This window comes from Pectinophora gossypiella, chromosome 22, assembly GCF_024362695.1.
Source record: "Pectinophora gossypiella chromosome 22, ilPecGoss1.1, whole genome shotgun sequence".
Classification (NCBI taxonomy): domain Eukaryota; kingdom Metazoa; phylum Arthropoda; class Insecta; order Lepidoptera; family Gelechiidae; genus Pectinophora; species Pectinophora gossypiella.
Genome location: NC_065425.1, coordinates 8,858,347 through 8,878,244, shown reverse-complemented (window position 1 = coordinate 8,878,244; position 19,898 = coordinate 8,858,347). Strand labels below are relative to the sequence as shown.

The window sequence follows — 19,898 nt, the reverse complement described above, 5'->3', positions numbered from 1 at the left end:
TCACAAAATGTCCTACTTATTTGTTTTGACCCAATGATTAATTTCATTTGGCTAATCTAGTACTAGTGCATATTAGATAGCTATGTTGCTTACTCGTAAGTATAAGCAATATTATTTAACTAAATAAAGATAACTTTGTAGCTACAATGGCGTCAGAAATGGCGTCTGGAATGGCGAAGGAATTTTGAAACTATGTTGACTAATAAAATAAAAACATACTCCTCAATATACTCAACAATAAAAAACAATAGGTAAGCACGTAAATGACTAAAAACTAACGTCATCCTTTGAGTAACTTTTCAGCCGACCGCAAATGTTTACTGTACTTCCTCAAAAAAATGCTGATGTCAAATTAAACTCCAATGTAGCTACAATGTGTCCTTTATGTATCTCTATCACCTATAAAGAGGTATAAAGTACTTTAGTATAGAATGACCGGTCACGAAGTCGACAGCCTTGTTCGCCACATAATTCAAACGTAATTTTGAATTTCCAAAAATGTGTTTAATAAAATACCTTATAAAATATGTAAATAAAAATTTTTCTCTCGTAAATTATCTTTAAATGTTGTAAATTCACATAAAATTTATTTGAAATTCGAATGTTGTTTTATTCGATTTGTGTGTGTTTCTGTTTATTATTATTATAGTAAAATAAGTTTTTTAAATAAGTATTGTGAAAAATGTTGGAAATCACTGCAAGTCCTACGGTGCGGCAATATGTCGCGGTAATTATTGGTAATTTTTTTTATTTATTTTTTTTTTGGTTTAGGGGAAATAGAGCGTACTTATATTTTTAAATATTCTATAATAGTACCTAAACTTTTTACTGTAGGTACGTAATGAAATGTCAGTTATGGCCTGGATCACCAAAGCAGGTCCTGAGTTCGATTCTCGGCTGGGTCAATTTGGGTAACTAAAACTTTTCTAAATTCGTTTCGGATGGTTTTCTATCAAGACTTTAATAAAGTATGCCCCTACAAAAAAGGAATGTTTATTTACTATCTTACAGTCTATTTATGTGGTTATGAATTTTAATAAAGAAAAAAATAATAAGTGCGACATTTTGCACGTTTTTCTATGACGACACAGGCTGCTTTTTCATCCAAATTCCATAGAAATTTCGTGTTTTGACGTTAAGTAAAAAGTACCTAACTGATTTGACTAATTAGTTGGAAACTATCGTTTTCTATTGAGTCCTTAATCTTAACCCAAACTTTTCTCGCCTGTGAAAAGTTGTGGACATTTTTCAAATTCATAATTAAAACACATAATAACGGGTTCTTACCGCGTTAATAACCGCGTAAACTTAAAACAATGTATTTTTCAAATTCATTTTAAAATTTTCTCTTTTTACACGAGAGAAAATTTATTAGAATCATAGTGATTGAAAGTTGGTACTCGTACACAAAACAAGTATAACTTTCTTCTCTTGTTGAACAAATTATTGCTTCTTATCATTGACGTCAAACAATGCTAGTCTTGAGAATAACAGGATGCCAGTACAAAATTACGTAATAGCATTAAGAATTACAACGAAGGTTAGTACAGTACTATGCACAATGCACGTTCTAAAGATAGGTACGTGAATGAATGCAATCACACGGAAATCCATCGAAGTAGGTACGTAATATAATTATAATCCTGACGGCCCAACTGGGCACCCTCAGGCTTGTTATCTTAAACGTTGTACCGGGTGAGAGCCTTCAGCGCCGGCCAAGTAGTTAATGCCATTTGCGGAAAATCTACAATATGTCACGTCGAAAAAAAAAAAACATTCCTGACGACCTGGGGGGTTAAAATGGCCACATCGAACGAAGTAATTCATCTAAGAAAGCAATTTGCGCATGCGCATATAAAAGTAAGTGCGCAATACAAACAAATGACAAGAGCACAGCTCTTAAATAAAGAGAGAGAAAGCCTAAGGAGTAAAGGAGAGCGCGTGCTTACTGCCGGTCTCGCTCGCACTTACACGTTGTACGCACATTGTAACAATAAGATTTTTGTATGGAGTGTCCAGTGCTAGCATCACGCCTATATTACCAAAGGGGCAGGCAGAGGTGTACCTATAGTACATGAGGTGAGAGGTGTATGTATAAGTTCCTTAATAATACTACTACTATCGTGTGGGTTGTGACGTGGATTACCAACCTCATCAACCCTGGTGTTAATAATGATTACGTTTCAGTGAACCTAAGCGTGCTGTGTCTGGGCATGGGCATAGCCTGGCCGTCTCCAGTGCTGGTGAAGCTGAGGAATGAGACGCAGTCAGTCCTGCCGCGCCCCATCACTGATGAGGAGGGGTCCTGGGTGGTTTCTATAGGGTCACTCTCTTCTCTGATCGGTGCGTTTATTTTACTTCATTTAGTAGATTATTTAACGTTTTATGTATTATTTAGCCGTGGTAACCCAGTTGGTAGAACGCTTGCCTCCCACTTTGAGGTCGCTGGTTCGAATCCAGCATAGGCCTAAAACAATGTTTGTCGAATTTGTTTTCGAATTCATGTTTGGCTCATAAATGATTATCACGTGCTCAGCGGTAGATAGTTTTTATCCTCATTTAAAGAGGTAAAAATTTAAATTACTAGAATGTAGTGAGGTTAGGCGCCCCATACACCTACAATAATATTGAACGTTTAGGGATAGTACATGCACAACATTATTGAACGTTTAGGGATAGTACCTATTGAAACATTGCACAATGATTGAACAAAAGATTGAGTGAGCTTAATTTTTATTGGGCAATATTTTTTTCTTGCACTGTGTAGGCTTAACATTGCGCAATATTTTTCATTTTAGTTTTCGGTGCGATCGCGATCGGTCAGTCACGGTATTATTTTTAAATATTGTTCAGACTGGTTTGTCAATTTTATTGAGAGAATTTATTGAACGTATGGAATCAAAGGGGTTATTCAATATTTTTGCACAATTAAAGGATTGTACAATATTATTGTAGGTGTATGGGGTGTCTTAGGCTGTGAGGTTCGCGAATCTCAGCACGGGCCTCCCAATGAATTTCGAATTCATGTTTGGTTCTTATGATTATCAGTGGAGAAGGAACACAACCTGAGAAAACCCACATTCCCGAGAAATGCCCCGGAGGTATGCGATGTGATTTAACCCGTATTGGGCTGGTTTTCCCTTCGTGGGTTTGAAGGTCGACAGGCAGTCGCCAATAAATTCTTTGATATAGATAACCGTCTGCTTTCACAATAGGTTGAAAGTGTTCCAATTTGCTTTCAGTGGTGGGTGGAAGTAACTGACCAATCATCTTATTGACCAATTCCAGTTGGCTTCCTCTCTGCATTGATCGTGGACCGTGTCGGTAGGAAGTACTCTGTAATCCTGGTTTGTCTGCCAAGATTGTTCGTCTGTCTGCTATACGTCTTCAGCTCAAGGGTCTGGATGTTGATGATCGGCAGACTCATCAGTGGAGCCTGTGACGTTCTGACCTTTACAGTCGTACCTATGTATGCTTCGGAAATTGCTAGTGTAAGTTATATAATTTTATATTAAGATAACTTATTATTTATTCAGATACAATAATAATAAAAAAAAAACAGAATGTAAATCCACCACAGGCTTCGTCAGTACCAACATTCATATTCAAAAAAAAAAAAAAAATAAGGTATAGCATATCCAATTCATACATAATAAAATCCGCACAAGCTTCGTCAAGCTTTGTCTTTCGTTTTATATTAAGTACTTATTTTATTTTATTTCATAATTGACTACGGCCTGTGTGGTCCAGTGGTTCAGCGTTGGGCTCACGATCTGGAGATCCCGGGTTCGAATCCCGGTGGGGACATATCACAAAAATCACTTTGTAATCCCTAGTTTATGTAGGACATTACAGGTTGATAACCAGATTGTCTGAAAGTAAAATGATCCGTGCGGAAGCCACGTTGAGTCCCAGTTACTACTTACTGATGTAAGTTAGTAGTAGTTACGTGAGCCACGTCAGGGGCCTTGGGCGGGTCAATAGTAACCCTGACACCAGATTATAGCCATTATGAAATTTCGCTATCGATATTCCCCTCCGGTCCACCGGAGGGCCGTTTTGCTCCATGTATTGTAAAGATCTGGGGGACTGAAAATTCTCCATCGAAGCAATTCATATAAAAAGCAATATTGCAACTTGACATTTAAAAGTAACTGCGCAATACCAAGATATGTCAAATAGCAATATTGCTTTTTTAGATGAATTGCTTTAATGTGGCCTTTTTAACCGTCCTGGGGGGGCTAAAAAGGCCACTTTCGATGGATCATAAATGTTCCTATTATGAATTGAATTGCAAATCGTAAAATGGCCACTTATAGATTTTCATATTTCAATTCATATTACGATTCATAATATGAATTCCCCATTTTGAAAGTTCTCTATGGAAAGTCGTAAGATGGCCAACTTTAAGATGAATTGCAAACGTCAAATAGCTGTTTCAAATGTTTTCCAGAAAGAATTCCGAGGGTCTCTCGGCACGATCCTGCAAATCTTCTCATCGCTGGGTATCCTCATCATGCTGTCGATAGGCCCCTTCATATCATTCCTGGCGCTGAACATCGTATTCACCAGTGCAACTGCCATTGCTACTATCCCGGTATTCTTCTTACCTGATAGTCCTTACTTCTTATATTCTAAAGGTGAGTTAAGTTTTTTTTTTATATATATACCCTCTCCGCCTGTTCAACAGGACAAATTAACCTATGTTTGTTAAAATATTCAGTTCTCATCGTGGTGACTACTTATGTATAGTTTTTTTATGAGAATATTTTAAGCTCTTTAAACTGAGTTAAGAGAAAGAAGACGGAAATTCGTTTATTTTAAACCTAAGTACACAGTACAGAGGATTGAATAGTATTATTTTTTTTATCTAAAAATGGACATTTTTAACCTTAGAAAATTCAGCTCAGTTTCCTTTGCTCAGCAAAATTTTGTGACATTTCCACAATAAGGAAAGTTTTGTTTGTTACTGTGAGTCTTCAACCTTTTATGTTCTATCGGATATTTGGATTAACAAAGCGTATCTTTTTTATTTTTTTCTTGATAATTTCTTTTTATGGTATCTTATTCATACTCTACTGCTCTGGAATAGATTTTCTGGAAGATTTATAATACACATACATACATAATAAGATCACGCCTATTTCCCGTTGGGGTAGGCAGAGACCAAGGAATTTAACTTACACCGATCCTGACAGACCATATTCGCTTCTTAGAAATGAAAACGAAAGAAAACTGAAACTGTAAAGATTGATAATATAAAGCAGCAAACCCTGTTCCGGCATAGCTTGTGGTTAACTGATAGATAAATTATCCGCCAGATAAAGTACTAGTATCTATAGTAAGTATTTACTGCTGATAGAAGAATTAGTACTGTCGAATAAGAAGTTACAAAGGAAGTTCGTTAATAGGCTATCATACAACTTCTCAAGAACAACAACTTTGGAGAAACAGGCTTAGTCAATTATAAATTCCATCGCTATTCCAGGTCGTACAGAAGAAGCGCTTAAGGTTCTGACCTACTTCCGGGGCTCTGAGGAATTGGCTAAAGAGGAGATCAAGGAATATTCATCATCAGCTCCTGAAGAACAAATCAGCAAACGAGAACTGTTCACGAATAAACTATTCTTGAAAACCGTTGGAATTGTCATTGTTCTGAGTGAGTATTTTGTACCTTTTGCGTCCTAGCATCATTAAAATATGGTTTCGAGGCCTCTGATGGTTCCATAGTAACCCTGGCTTGATGTTGTTGAATTGATGAGGTCGGTCATTCACTTCACAACCTGCACGAGAAAAAAGTATCTTTGGATATTTATTTTGCATTATGCTGCATTTTTCTGGCACTATCAGGCCTGTTGTCTTAAAGGTCCTTTTTGGCCTCCAATTATTTGACACCATAACATAAGTTCTCGATTATATCCCAATAGGGATAATCAGAGGTCTTCTTCATCTTATCGTGTGGGCTATGAGATGGATTACCAACCTCATCAACCCTAGTGTCAAGGTTATTATTGAGCCGCCAAAGACCCCTGATATGGCTCATGTAACGACTACATTCTTACATCAGTAAGTAATAACCGGGACCAACAGCTTACCGTGCCTTCCGGAGCATGCATCTTACTGTCGGACAATCAGGTGATAAGCCTGTAATGTCCTAACCAAACTAGGGATCACAAAGTGATTTTTGGGATATGTCGCCACCGGCTAAATATCCACACCTTACCGAGCTTTCTGTTAGACCAACGTGGAGGTCCTTGTTGCTCTATTCATGAACGTGATAGGTGCTGAGCCATATCGCCGTCTATAATGGTCGAGACCACCTTGTTTGGGAAAACTATACTTAAGACAAATGAATAATCAATGGTGCAAGTTCGTTACCGGGGTTTGAAACGGCGCTCGCTTCAGAAGCAAGCTGGAGTGCCACATCTATAAGTCAGATAAAAAAAAAATCATGATCATTTCAGACTGTATTCCACCTCTTACTCTAAATGGTGTACAATTGAGACGTGTTCAACAGTTTAAGTACCTTGACCATATAGTGGCAGATGATTTGTGTGATAGTATAGACATAGAGAGGGGGCGTAGAGGATTGTCTGTGCGTGGGAACGTGGTGGCTCATAGATTTGCTCGGTGTACTGCTGAAGTCAAAATTACGCTTTTTTTTAAAGCATACCGTCAGACATTCTACACGAGCAGTCTATGGGCCAACTTCACACGGAAAGCTTACAACTAATGCCTTTAGGGCTCTGTGCCGACTTTCCCGGTACTGTAGTGCGTCTGGCATGCTTGCCGACGCTAGCGTGGACGATTTTTATGAAATTATGCGTATAAAGGTTGCGTCATTATTATATCGAGTGCGGGGGAGCGGTAATAGTGTCCTAAGGATGCTTGAGGATAGATGGGACTCTGCTCTGCACGGTAGGTTCATCGAGTGGTGCCCGTCCCACTAACCTAAATATTTATTTTTATCATTTTTTTACCTACCTAGTATAATAATAATTACTTACTAACATAGTTTTGAGGGCATTGTTACTAACACTCTATGGACTTAAGTTGTCTGAAATTTTTTTTTTTTATTTATTCGCAATATAAATGAATACTACTTCTTTTTTTTCAGTGATTGGTGGCCAATTAGTAGGTTTTAACGCCGTATCATTTTACCTCCAAACGGTTCTCGAGTCAACGAAGACCAGCGTGAGGCCAGAAGTAGCATCTGTGATTATTGGCTTCATCCAGCTGATAGCCAGTTTCTGTACAGCTTCTATCACCGACCGATTTGGACGGAAGCCAATACTGACTACTACCTTGATTGGCATGTCTTTGGGGATGGTAAGTTTACATGAGCATATCCCTATTGGGGTAGTCAGAGGTACATCTATCGTAAGATGAACTAAGTATCCACACCTCACCGAGATTTCTGTTAGACCAACGTGATAGGTGGTAAGCCGTATCGCAGTCTACAGGGTGATAGTGACATCGTAACGAAAACTTTGAGGGAAGATTCAGACCATGATTCTAAGTTGATGGCAAGTGGAATTTTCCGTCGCAAAAGTGTGGTAGTATAATTAAAAAAACACAAAAATTTTCATGAGTTTTCCGACAGGAAATTGTCTTAATCAACCCCCTCAGTATTCATTACGATGTCACTAACCTGTATAATGGTCGAGCAAACAGTGTTAGTGAAAACTGCTCTTAAAATAAATTAATTACTCATTTTATTTTCCCTAAATGGGTATTTGTTTTTATTATAGCAAAAAGAAAAAAAACTAAAAACAAAGCACCGTTTACATTCGCTTTTAGATCTTTTCTTTTAAATTTTGGTTATCGTTTCCTTTAAACGAAACCGCGAAACCTCGTAAGCGCTTTTTTGAAAAATCACATTCTTTCATCAACAAAACCTCGATTTCTTTCAATCATTGTGTTTATTTCAATAAGGGACTTTCCAGGATATGTTCCCCTAAATAGAATATAGATGGCGCTGGCAGATTTAACGTGATAATAGGCTAGTTTCCAACTAGTCAAATCAGTTACTTTTTACTAAACGTCAAAACACGAAATTACTATGGAATTTGTATGAAAACGCACACTGTGACGTCATAGAAAAACGTGATAAAATGTCGAACTTATTATTACGTTTTTCTTGATTAAAATTCATAACTAAGTTAAATAAAATAAAGAAAATGCTTTTCGTTAGTTTCACATTTGTGTTTATTTAGTAATCAGAATTTCATATTTTATCTTGAACCTGGTACACGACCCAATTACGTATTTCTCATTACTCGGGTACATAATTATTCAAAAATATAATCTAATTGCAAAGGCATATACAAGGTCTTAATGACATTGTAACGAAAACTTTGAGGGATGATTCAGGCCTTGATTCTAAGCTGATATCAAGTGAGATCTTCCGTCGCAAAAGTATGGAACAGAAAATACTTTAAAAAAACACAAACATTTTCATGAATTTTCCGACAGGAAATTCCACTTGATATGAACTCAGAATCATGGTCTGAACCATCCCGCTCAGTATTCGTTACGGTGTCACTAACACCCATACCTACTTGTATGGCTACCGTATGTACTTGTATGGGGTGTAAGTGACATCGTAACAAATACTGAGAGGTATGGTTCAGCTCATTATTCTGAGTTAATATCAAGTGGAATTTTCCATCGCAGAAGTATAGAATTGAAAATAATTTTAAAAAACTAAAAAAAAACATGAATTTTGCGACGTAAAATTCCACTTGATATTAACTCAAAATCATGGTCTGAATCATCTCCCTCAGTATTCGTTACGATGTCACTAACACCCTGTATAAAAATAATTGTTGCTTCATATTACGTATAGAATTATGTTGCTTCTCTTTATTTTGATCAGAATAATCAATCAATCATAACATAACATAAATAGCCTATATACGTCCCACTGCTGGGCACAGGCCTCCTCTCAATCAACCGGAGAGGGTATGGAGCATACTCCACCACGCTGCTCCACTGCGGGTTGGTGGAGGTGTTTTTACGGCTAATAGCCGGGACCAACGGCTTAACGTGCCCTCCGAAGCACGGAATCAACTTACTTTTTCGGATAATCAGGTGATTCAAGCCTGAAAAGTCCTTACCAAACAAAGGACAGTTTCACAAAGTGATTTCGACAATGTCCCCATCGGGAATCGAACCCGGACCTCCAGATCGTGAGCCTAACGCTCTAACCACTAGACCACGGAGGCTGTTAATCAATCAATCAATCAAAAATAATAACTAATAATAATTTGCTGTTTAGCAATAAGGCCGCCTATTGTGCTTATTTTTATTCGTATGTTTATGTCCTGTGTATATGTCGATGTGCAATAAAGTATTATAGATTGATTGAAAGATGAAAGATAAAAGATGCATAATGTCTGTTATCCATGAATTTAGGAGATTAAACGAAGGCAAATATGTACAGCGCCATCTGTATATTTTTTGGGGAAACGTCTCCTAGAAATTCCCTCATTACTTACAATAAAATTGTTTTCAGATTGGCTTAGGAGCATTCTTCCAAGTTCGCTCCAGCACCGGCACTGTTAGTGGCATCATGAATTATGTCCCCATCGTGTCTCTGATCATCGTCGTCTTTACCTTTAGTGCAGGTGACTATTTTTTTTCTAAAGGTCTTAATTTGCCTTGGCTTACCTGGAAGTCTTAAATAGACTTTGGACTCAGGTGGGCCGAAGTAAGGACAATTTGCTCAGGTGGGGTTTCTCGGATGGCTCGGACTTAAAGTGCAAGTGCGGCACTGTTCCCCAAACGATGAAACATCTTACATCGTCTCCTGCGTGCCCGAACACCTGCACGCAGGAGGATCTGACTTGTTGCCAAGTTTTGGGCCGATACTAATTAGTTTACCATCGACACGATAAGAAGAATAAGCTGTTTAGTTAACTCATGGACGTACAACAACCCCTTATCTGAATATATAAAAGGAGAAACTGACTGACTGACATATCAACGCACAGCCTAAACGGCTAAACGTAGGCACTTGAAATTTGGAAGGGACGTAGCTTAGGTACCGTAGAGGTGCACTAAGAAAGGAATTCCCGAAATTCCCACGGGAACGGGAATTAGCGGGAAAATCTAAACCACTCAAGTTAGACGTTTCAAATTTGCCATGCAGATACCTTAGTAAACTTAAAGCTTAGTTGCAACAGGATATTGTAAAATTTCCACGGGAACGGGAGTTAGCGGGAAAAAACATTTGTAAGAAAAAATCTAAATCGCGTAAGATACGAGTAGATGTTTTTAATCTAGCATGCATTCATATCTTAGTAAATATAAAGTTTAGTTATGGCTGTATTTTGAAAAATGGGAGTTAGCGGGAAAAAAATGTTGTATGAAAAAATCTTTATAAGTTAGATGCTTGAAATTTGACATGCACTCCCACACACACAAATATCTCTCTTTTATAACACGCCACGCGGACGAAGTCGCGGGCAAAAGCTAGTATAAAAATAAAATGTTAATTATAATATTATTATTATTATTTAAATTATTTCCCCAGGCCCCGGCTCATTATTCTGGGTCATGATGGCTGAACTCTTCGAAGGTCCAGCGAGAGCTGTTGGCGTCTCCTCCGGCCTCATCTCTGGCGTCCTCTTCATCTTCCTCACGACGAAATTCTTCCCCATGGTGACGTCATCCATTGGACCAGCCATCACTTACTGGGTGTTTGGGGTTAATTGTATTCTTCTCTGTCTGTTTATTCTGTTCTGTGTCCCAGAAACAAAGGGGAAGAGTTTCTTGGAGATCCAAGTGGCTTTGGGGAAGAAGGTTGATGATGTAGCGTTGCAGAAAGTTTCGGAGGAGAAGAGTTAGCTGGTGGACTTGGGGAGCAAGGTCAGAAGCCTGAAGACTACTTATACCTGGTGTTGGATCCCCAAGATGGATGAGATGTATCGTATGGTGACAAGTAGTGATAAGCAGATATGATTGATTCATACGAATGGGCAATTATTCGAATCATTCGAACTATAAAAATGCATTCGAATAAAACAGCTTTCCAATGGTTTTAGGCTGTTTATACTTTTTTAACTTCACATCACTTTCAAATATATACGTAAGTAAATAGGTAACTTATTGTGATCAAATACCCACGTAAAAATTATATTAGTAATATAAATGTGTTTTTTAAATAATAAAACAAAAATAAAGGGATTAATTTAATGTTGCACGTGAAACATCAAAATATCATTCGAAAATTAAATGACGAATGTTTTTTCGAATACCATGCATGGAATCATTCGAATACTTAATAAGATTTTTGTTTGTTGAAACAATTCGTGGCTGACTTTGCAAATTGTTGATCTAACTAAAAGCATGGTGAGGCTTAGGTACCCCGGTCATCTTATGTACCTCTAACTAGCCCAATGAGCGACTTTCCAGGCTACGTTCCCCAAAAAACATACAGATGGCGTTGTACAGAGCTGTCTTCGTTTAACCTTGTAATTTCATGGATAACAAACACATTATCAAAAATCAAAAAATCAAAAGAGATTTATTGCAATTCAAAAAAGTAAACAGTACAAAAAAGATGTCATATTGTAGTAAGACCACGGTAACATGATCATTAACTAACATACGGATACCTGGATATACATAAAGCTGCCTCAGGTACAGGCTCTATAAATAAAACAACCATTGAAATAATAAATAATAAGTGTATTGGTTACTTACTCTAAATTTCCAAAACGCACGCGTGCTCAAACACAAGTGTACACGTGTTCAAAATGGTACGTCTGCCTTCGATGCGTGCTTGAATCAAAAGAGCCCCAATGAAAGACAAACACGCCTTTTTATACCCTTTCTCCTAGTGTTGCCATATGAAGGCAACACAAATTCGCACAAAATTACAGAAAACCTAACATTCGACCATCCTGACGTCGTGCATGTCCTCATGCACGTAGACAAAACGTCTAATGTTCAAACCTAACATTCGGCGGGCCAAGTGATTCCACACTCATCGAGAACAGTTACAAAGCTTCACTTAAAATCTAAAAGTACAACGACATATAATCACATTTACGGGGTGAAACATCAGCTCTTCTTTCTAATCATTAAAGCTATTCAAGTTGTCAATAGTTCGCAAACCCTTCCTTCTCACGAACCATTGCAAAGCAATTGAGTGTGAACCTTCTTTCTCACACTTGTAACTATCGTATACAAACCCTTCCTTCTTATATACGATAATTAAAATAATCATAATATTATAAAGCTATTCAAGTTGGCAATAGTTCGCAAACCCTTCTTTCTCACGAACTATTGCAAAGCAATTGAGTGTGAACCTTCTTTCTCACACTTGTAACTATCGTATACAAACCCTTCCTTCTTATATACGATAATTAAAATAATCATAACATTATAAAGCTATTCAAGTTGGCAATAGTTCGCAAACCCTTCTTTCTCACGAACTATTGCAAAGCAATTGAGTGTGAATCTTCTTTCTCACACTTGTAACTATCGTATACAAACCCTTCCTTCTTATATACGATAATTAAAATAATTGTGAACCCTCCTCACAAAATTGAAAGTCACCTTAACTAAATAGCTATGAGCCCTCCTTCTCAAGCTATTACTAAATACACATCTTACAGTTTCATCCAACAAACAGTACCTCTACTTACTTTCTTTTGATTGTATATAATAATGACACAATCAGTCATCTTCATCACTACTTTCTTTATCATCATTAACGTGAATCCAGGGTGACATTCGATTTGTTAAATGAAGTAGTCATCAATCCCAACAAATTCAAACTCAAAAATATGTTTATTCAGTAGGTAACATTGTTACACTTTGAATCGTCAATTTTTACATCTTTAAGGGATTCCCGAACTGACAATAAAGTATAATTTTGCGTTTCGCATACTACTTCGTTCAACATAGGATTAATTTCCGCATCCATCTGAAGTCCAAACATTACCTCAGTCCGTCCCGTTGTCTTCCGACGGGTGTTGTTCATGCCCCATTGGACTCTACCTATCTTGTCATCCCAGACGTTCTTGTCAAAATTAAGATTTTGCGCAGTTAACGACCCTAACATCGTGCGATTACACTGCTCTACTTGTCCATTGGACCTAGGACTTGCAACTGCGTTCAACACGTGTCTAATACCTTTATCCGAGCAAAACGTTTGAACACGTACGATGTGAAGCAAGTACTGCGGTCGCTAATCATTCGATCTGGGTTTCTGAATGTATAGAAAATATCTTCTAATTCTCGCGTTGTTGTAACTGTTTTTGGTATTTCTGACTGGCCTGATAAATTTAGATTTCGTAAAGGCATCTACGACTACCAATAGGTAACAGTTTTCCTCTCTTTGATCGCACAAAAAGGTCCAAGGTGATTGATGTACAGGGTGTGAAAAGGCACCTCGACTTTTCGTTTACGTGGAATAGGCCCTCATTTGAATTAGTTTTCTGTTATGTACTTTAACCCATCTGCATCAATATCAGTGGTAAGAAATTCCCGAATGCGACCCAGTTCACTATCACCTAATTGAAGAGTCTACAACCTGTCCCCCTCATTGATTGACATAACCGTCGGGTAAAGACCAGCGTCAATTTCCATTGAACTAAGATCCTCAATTGGGTTCCGAAATAGAAGGTCCACGTGCGACATTTTCGTGCCAGCACGATATTCAAAAAGCAAAAACAGCCACCAGCGGGCAATACGTCTAACCAAATCACGTTTGGAAAGCATGGAGCGCAACGCACTACAATCGGTCATGATTTTGAAATTCTGACCCAGAAGATAAACCCGAAACTTTTGAGCGAACTTACTATAGCAAGAGTCTCAAGTTTATAAACCTTTTCTCTTCTGGAGATGTCTGGCGACTATAGTACGCTACGGGATGGTAGGTGTCGTTTCCATTACGTCGCTGCATCAATATTCCACTGACGCCCACTTCACTGGCGTCAGTGTGCAACTGTGTTTCGGCGATCGGGTCGTAAATGGCTAAGATTGGCCTATCTATCAGACTACTCTTGAGATCAACAAATGCGGCTTCTTGTTCCTCAGTCCAACACCATTCCACATCCTTCTTGAGCAACTTATTCAACGGATGTGATAAAGACGCGTAATTCCTTATAAATTTTCCGAAAATATCCTACTAGTCCCAGAAATTGGCGGACGGAATGTGGACTGGTGGGACGAGGAACATCAAACACTGACTGTGTCTTTTTGTCAGCCGGCCGCACCCCAGCAGCGCTAATATCATAACCCAAATAGTTAATAATTCTGCTGTAAGAAATTACATTTTGCCAAATTCAGAGTTAGGCTTGCCTTTTCTATCAACTGTAAAGCCCTTTCTTACCTATCCAAACACTCTTCTACATCCTTTTCGTAAGTTAATACGTCATCGATGTAAGCAGTAGCTTCTGAGAACCTAGCGGAAACCAATACCTTATTCATCAGCCTTTGAAATACAGCTGGTTCGTTAGCCAACCCAAACGGCATACGATTAAATTCATATTGGTCGTCTGGGGTGATAAAGGAAGTTAAGGGTTTCGATTCTTCTGCAATAGGCACCTGGTAGTATCCAGATGCCAGATCCAAAGTTATAAAGTAGGCCTGCCCCACTAATCGAGCAATCTCGTCTTCAATCACTGCCATCAGGTACCTTATCTTAACTGTCATTGAATTCAGAAACCTATAATCAACACAGAGCCTTTGTTTACCGTCCTTCTTACGAACCAACATAATTGGACTCGCATATTCCGATACAATTTCTCGTACAATCCCCGCATTCATCATCTCACCAACCATTTCTCTTACTTGTTGTCGTTCCTTGTGCGACAATATGTAAGGCCGGTAAACCACAGGACGCTCAATATTCAATTCAATTTTCATTTCAGTCATATTTGTACATCCCAACTCCTCTAATGATTGCGCGAAGCAATGCTTGTATTCGTTCAAAATGTTAAAATAGACGTCGTTTATGTGGCTCTTCAAGCGTTTTTGCTAAAGTTAACATCTTTAGGTTCTATACCTAAATGCTCGCTAACGAGGTCTGTGGGTGATGTACAAATATGATTGACAATCTGAACTCTATTTCATCTACCTATAATATCACCTTCATCAATATAACAAAAGCTGACAATGGGGTAATATGAACAAAGAGCTGACCTTCCTCTACTTTGTATAACCCGCCGGCTATCGTGAATTCTCGGTTTGGCTTCCCCACGACTCTTCCGCTAAGCCTAACATATCAATTAATCACAACATCAGTACGAGCTCTGATAATCGCCTCTCCACTCAATCTTGCGCATGAAACGGAGACGACCTTTACACTCGCAGTATCACCACTACCACCGTTAGCAAAAGGGAATTTATCATCATAATAAAACCTCAATTCGTTGGCATTCTTGAATACCAGCACCTGCTTCTGTTCGGTGAAGGACTGTCCTACTAATATCGGACAATTGAGCAGATTACTGTCAACCACGTGACACAAAACATCCGCACTAACACCGTCGATGCATAAATTAACCTGTGTCCTGCCCATGGACAAAATAAAATCACTACCAAAACTTTTAGTGGAGTCGGGGGTTGATCACAAGTCTACCCCAAAATCAGTGTCCTTGTTTGTTTTATGAGCGAAACTTCGCTACCGAAATCTATAAACGATATCATAGAGGTGTCATTTACCCTAACTGTATTGAAATATTTTGAGCCCGACTTAGAGGTAAGTATGCGCATGATTTTAGGAATGTTACCTAGATTATCACGGTTTTCAAAAAAAAGGGACTCTGCAAGTTTCCATTTTATGACCGAACCTACGACATCCTGTACATTGGACCAGAGGTTTGGGGCATTTAAGATACGGGTAACCTTTTTCCCTACAGTTAAAACAAAATAATTTGTAACTTGAATTTTTTTTGAAGTCTTAACTGATTTATCCCTATTGTCATTATTACTTCCCGCTGTGGATTCAGTCGACTACTTTGTTTTATTAAAATGAAAGCGATCGAGCGGCGGTTGGTTCTCCTTATTACTCATCAGAAAATGGAGTTGATCAGGCTGCGTACATCGTAACGCTTATCGCTGGATCTAATTGTCTTGTCACTTAATCCGTGGATAATGCAGTCCACGGCTCGTTTCCCTTCGATGTCACACCGGTTCACGATGGCTAATTCTTCATAATAATAAACCTCTAGCGGTTCACCAAACCTACTCTTTCGCCTAAGCGTATCCTCCAGGGATTGGCCATAATCATGTTCAAAAGGAAATGCGTCTAACTACTTTTGCTGCCATTCTGCCCAGCTGTACAAAATAGAATTGAAGCTTTCATACCAAACTTTGGCCAACTCCTGCAGTTTCTGCATTGCGAAGTGGATAACGGTTGTTCTCATCCCATCCGTAAACAGTGGCACACTCATTAACTTTCTTTAACCAAGTATCAATCTTTTGACTTTTCGATGAGGGTCCAAATTCGGGTAACATGGTTCATAATACTACTGGAAGGATGTGATGTGGCGACTGCTGTCGGATTAGGTTAAGATCTTAAGTTAACTAATGATTCAACAATATTAAGAACATCTTTAGATGAAAATGTAGGGCTATCTGACCTTTCTATTCCCTTAGCTGCCGACGAACGTCGCACCTCCTGCCCTTCGCCGCGACGTCGTTGGCTGTGTCGCTCGTTGTGCCGACGCGTGAAGCGACGTCTCTCTCCGGCTGCACTCCCGGCTCTCTCTCCGGCTGCGCTCCCGGCTTGTATCGGCTCGGCTCGGCTCGGCTCGGCTCGGCTCGGCTCGGCTCGGCTCGGCTCGGCTCGGCTCGTCTCGGCTCGTCTCGGCTCGTCTCGGCTCGGCTCGGCTCGTCTCGGCTCGTCTCGGCTCATCTCGGCTCGTCTCGGCTCGTCTCGGCTCGGCTCGGCTCGTCTCGGCTCGTCTCGGCTCGTCTCGGCTCGGCTCGGCTCGGCTCGGCTCGGCTCGGCTCGGCTCGTCAGTCGTCTTCGTGGAACGATCTCGTCTTCAAGAGGCATAATCTGGAACTCGAAAACATTGGAACATGTAAATATTCTTCAGATAACCCTATATGTATATATTTATACAGATATATTTCCAAAGTAAAATATCTCAAAAACGGTGTATCCTGATTAACACATATGGATACGATCCCACTTCTGAAATGTAGTAAGACCACGGTAACATGATCATTAACTAACATACGGATACCTGGATATACATAAAGCTGCCTCAGGTACAGGCTCTATAAATAAAACAACCATTGAAATAATAAATAATAAGTGTATTGGTTACTTACTCTAAATTTCCAAAACGCACGCGTGCTCAAACACAAGTGTACACGTGTTCAAAATGGTACGTCTGCCTTCGATGCGTGCTTGAATCAAAAGAGCCCCAATGAAAGACAAACACGCCTTTTTATACCCTTTCTCCTAGTGTTGCCATATGAAGGCAACACAAATTCGCACAAAATTACAGAAAACCTAACAATATGTATTTTATAAATAATAAAAAATACACCTATATGTATCTTTTATTTTTGTTTTTGTGTATAAATGAGGACCATCTCTTTACACTCAGGCAGAATAACCTTTTCCACCCATTATTATTTTAATCAAAATAAAGAGAAGTACTTAGTATAGGTAGCAACATAATTCAAATACAATGCATATACAATGTGATCCAAATATCAAGCAACAAATATTTTTATATATGCTTCTGATATATAGTAATGAGAAAATAATGAAAATATGTAAATATCACGTTAAATGTCGATTTAATTATTTCATCTTCAAAAGAAATTCAATTCAAAATTTCATTCCAAATTCAAATTGTTGTTTCGGCCCGTTACAAAACTATTTTTAGTTTCAACCAATCAAAACTTGCGATTGTGTTACCGCAGTTGTTACCCGTTAGCCAATCAAATGCTAACGAACTCTGGCGTTCGAAGTTTGAAATTCGAATTTGGAACCGATGTTCGGTTGATTTGGTAGGTTGACGATTGATTTTTTTGGTTAGTACGTATCTACAACACAACTTCCACCCATTATTATTCTGATCAAAATAAAGTAAAGCAATATAGGTAGCATCATAATTCTATACTCTGTATCTGATGTGATCCAAATTATCATCATCAGCCCATTAACGTTCCCACTGCTGGGGCACGGGCCTTCCTTATGGATGGATAGGGAGATCGGGCCTTAAACCATCACGCGGGCCCAGTGCGGATTGATGGTTATTAACGACGCGCAGCCAGGACCAACGGCTTAACGTGCCTTCCGAAGCACGGAGGAGCTCGAGATGAAAAGTTTTTTTTGTGGTCACCCATCCTATGACCGGCCTTTGCGAAAGTTGCTTAACTTCAACAATCGCAGACCGAGCGCATTAACCGCTGCGCCACCGAGCTCCTCCAAATATCAAGCAACAATCCTTTTTATATATATCTTACTTCTGCCATTACATTATAATTTGGAATAATTATGTACCCGAGTAATGAGAAAGTAGGTAACAAATTTTCGGGTATAACGTTGGATATTGAAGGTGTAACGTTAAATATGACGTTAAATCTGGACAACGCCATCTATATTATTTTTGGTGAACGTAGCATGGAAAGTCCCTCATAGGCACTAGAAGAGATAGATCTACTTTCAGTTCTGTCTTTAGTTAAAATTAAGTTGGTGGTTGCTAGAATCGTCACCATTATGTAAACAACAAAAAAATTAAAGGGCCTCGTTACCACCTGTACCACCTAATAACCCTCAACTACAATGCCAGTCGTGCGGCCGCTACTGTCGCTCTCGCATCGGACTTTACAGCCATTTTAAAAGCTGCCACAGAAACGCTGTTTGAATCATCTGATACAGATGTAAAGGCCAATGATGATGTAAACAACAGCTCAAAACACTTGTTTGTTAAGCTTAGTCGGAGGTCTTTGGGTGACATGAAAACTGGCAAATGGGTAAGTTGGTCGTTGATGGGCAAGCTCAAACACCTGCACCAACCTGCAGAGGAGTTGCGTGGATTCATTCCCCATTCGTTTCATCGACGGGAGGATTATGTCCACCAATGGAACGTTTACTACAGTTTCTTTTATACTAACACGGCCAACCAGGGGCCTGTTCAACAACACAATAACACAACTTACAATAACTTACAATTGTAAATTACAATGACAATTTGATGTACATTGCGGAGTGTGTAATCACGAATATTTTGCAGTTTCATATTAGCTACGTAATGAACACCAAATTATCGTTGTAATTTACAATTGTAAGTTTTATGAAACAGGCCCCAGATGGTCACCCTACAAGCGGCTTAACACGTCACGTCAATGACACTGTCAAGCCACGAACACGTGTCAAGACGCGTCGGAGCGTGTCGTGACATGCCACTGAGTTGATTGGGTCGACTTAACATGATCCCATCTGATTGAACCCGGTTGAACCGTGTTACTGGCAGGAAGCCAATTTGCCGTTGCCGGAAATGGATATAATCTGTTTTTGGGATTTGTTAAATGTTAGATTTGAAGTAATGATTCGTGTACACCTGTCGCTTCTTTTTATAATCTAAGTATTTTTTTATTTTCATTTGTATTCTTTCAAATGCAATTTATTTAATTTCAAGAATGAAAGTTACTTATAATCGTATGTTTTTTTGAAGATTCCTAATCACAGGTCGTAAGTAATGTTGAATGGTGTTTATTAGTGGTATTTTTGTAATTGTCCTTTATGTTGTGTTAATGTGTTTTGTGTTGTATTTTATTGTAATACAAAAGCCTCGTAACATTAGGCAACAATTAACACGCAAAAGTAACGCTCAACACGTACGGCAACGTTGCACAACAGCGCGCGACGTTGCCAGCTGAAACGCAAACATCGTTAGTTGAGCATGAAATTG

The 19,898-nt window shown here is 38.8% G+C and overlaps 1 protein-coding gene across 2 annotated transcripts; it reads left to right on the top strand.

Annotated features, from left to right (window-relative positions):
* The first annotated feature begins 49 nt into the window (after nucleotides 1-49).
* On the top strand, nucleotides 50-11,194 carry LOC126377102 (facilitated trehalose transporter Tret1-like). Of its 2 annotated transcripts, none has more exons than XM_050024761.1 (8): nucleotides 50-737; nucleotides 2,188-2,343; nucleotides 3,289-3,491; nucleotides 4,454-4,640; nucleotides 5,489-5,659; nucleotides 7,118-7,329; nucleotides 9,518-9,629; nucleotides 10,538-11,194. In XM_050024761.1, the coding sequence occupies exons 1-8, from the start codon at nucleotides 683-685 to the stop codon at nucleotides 10,849-10,851; spliced, it is 1,410 nt and encodes a 469-aa protein (XP_049880718.1). In that variant the 5' UTR covers nucleotides 50-682; the 3' UTR covers nucleotides 10,852-11,194. The 2 variants fall into 2 exon arrangements, with proteins under 2 accessions (XP_049880718.1, XP_049880719.1); XM_050024762.1 differs by having other exon boundaries at nucleotides 52-727.
* Nucleotides 11,195-19,898: the final 8,704 nt, after the last annotated feature.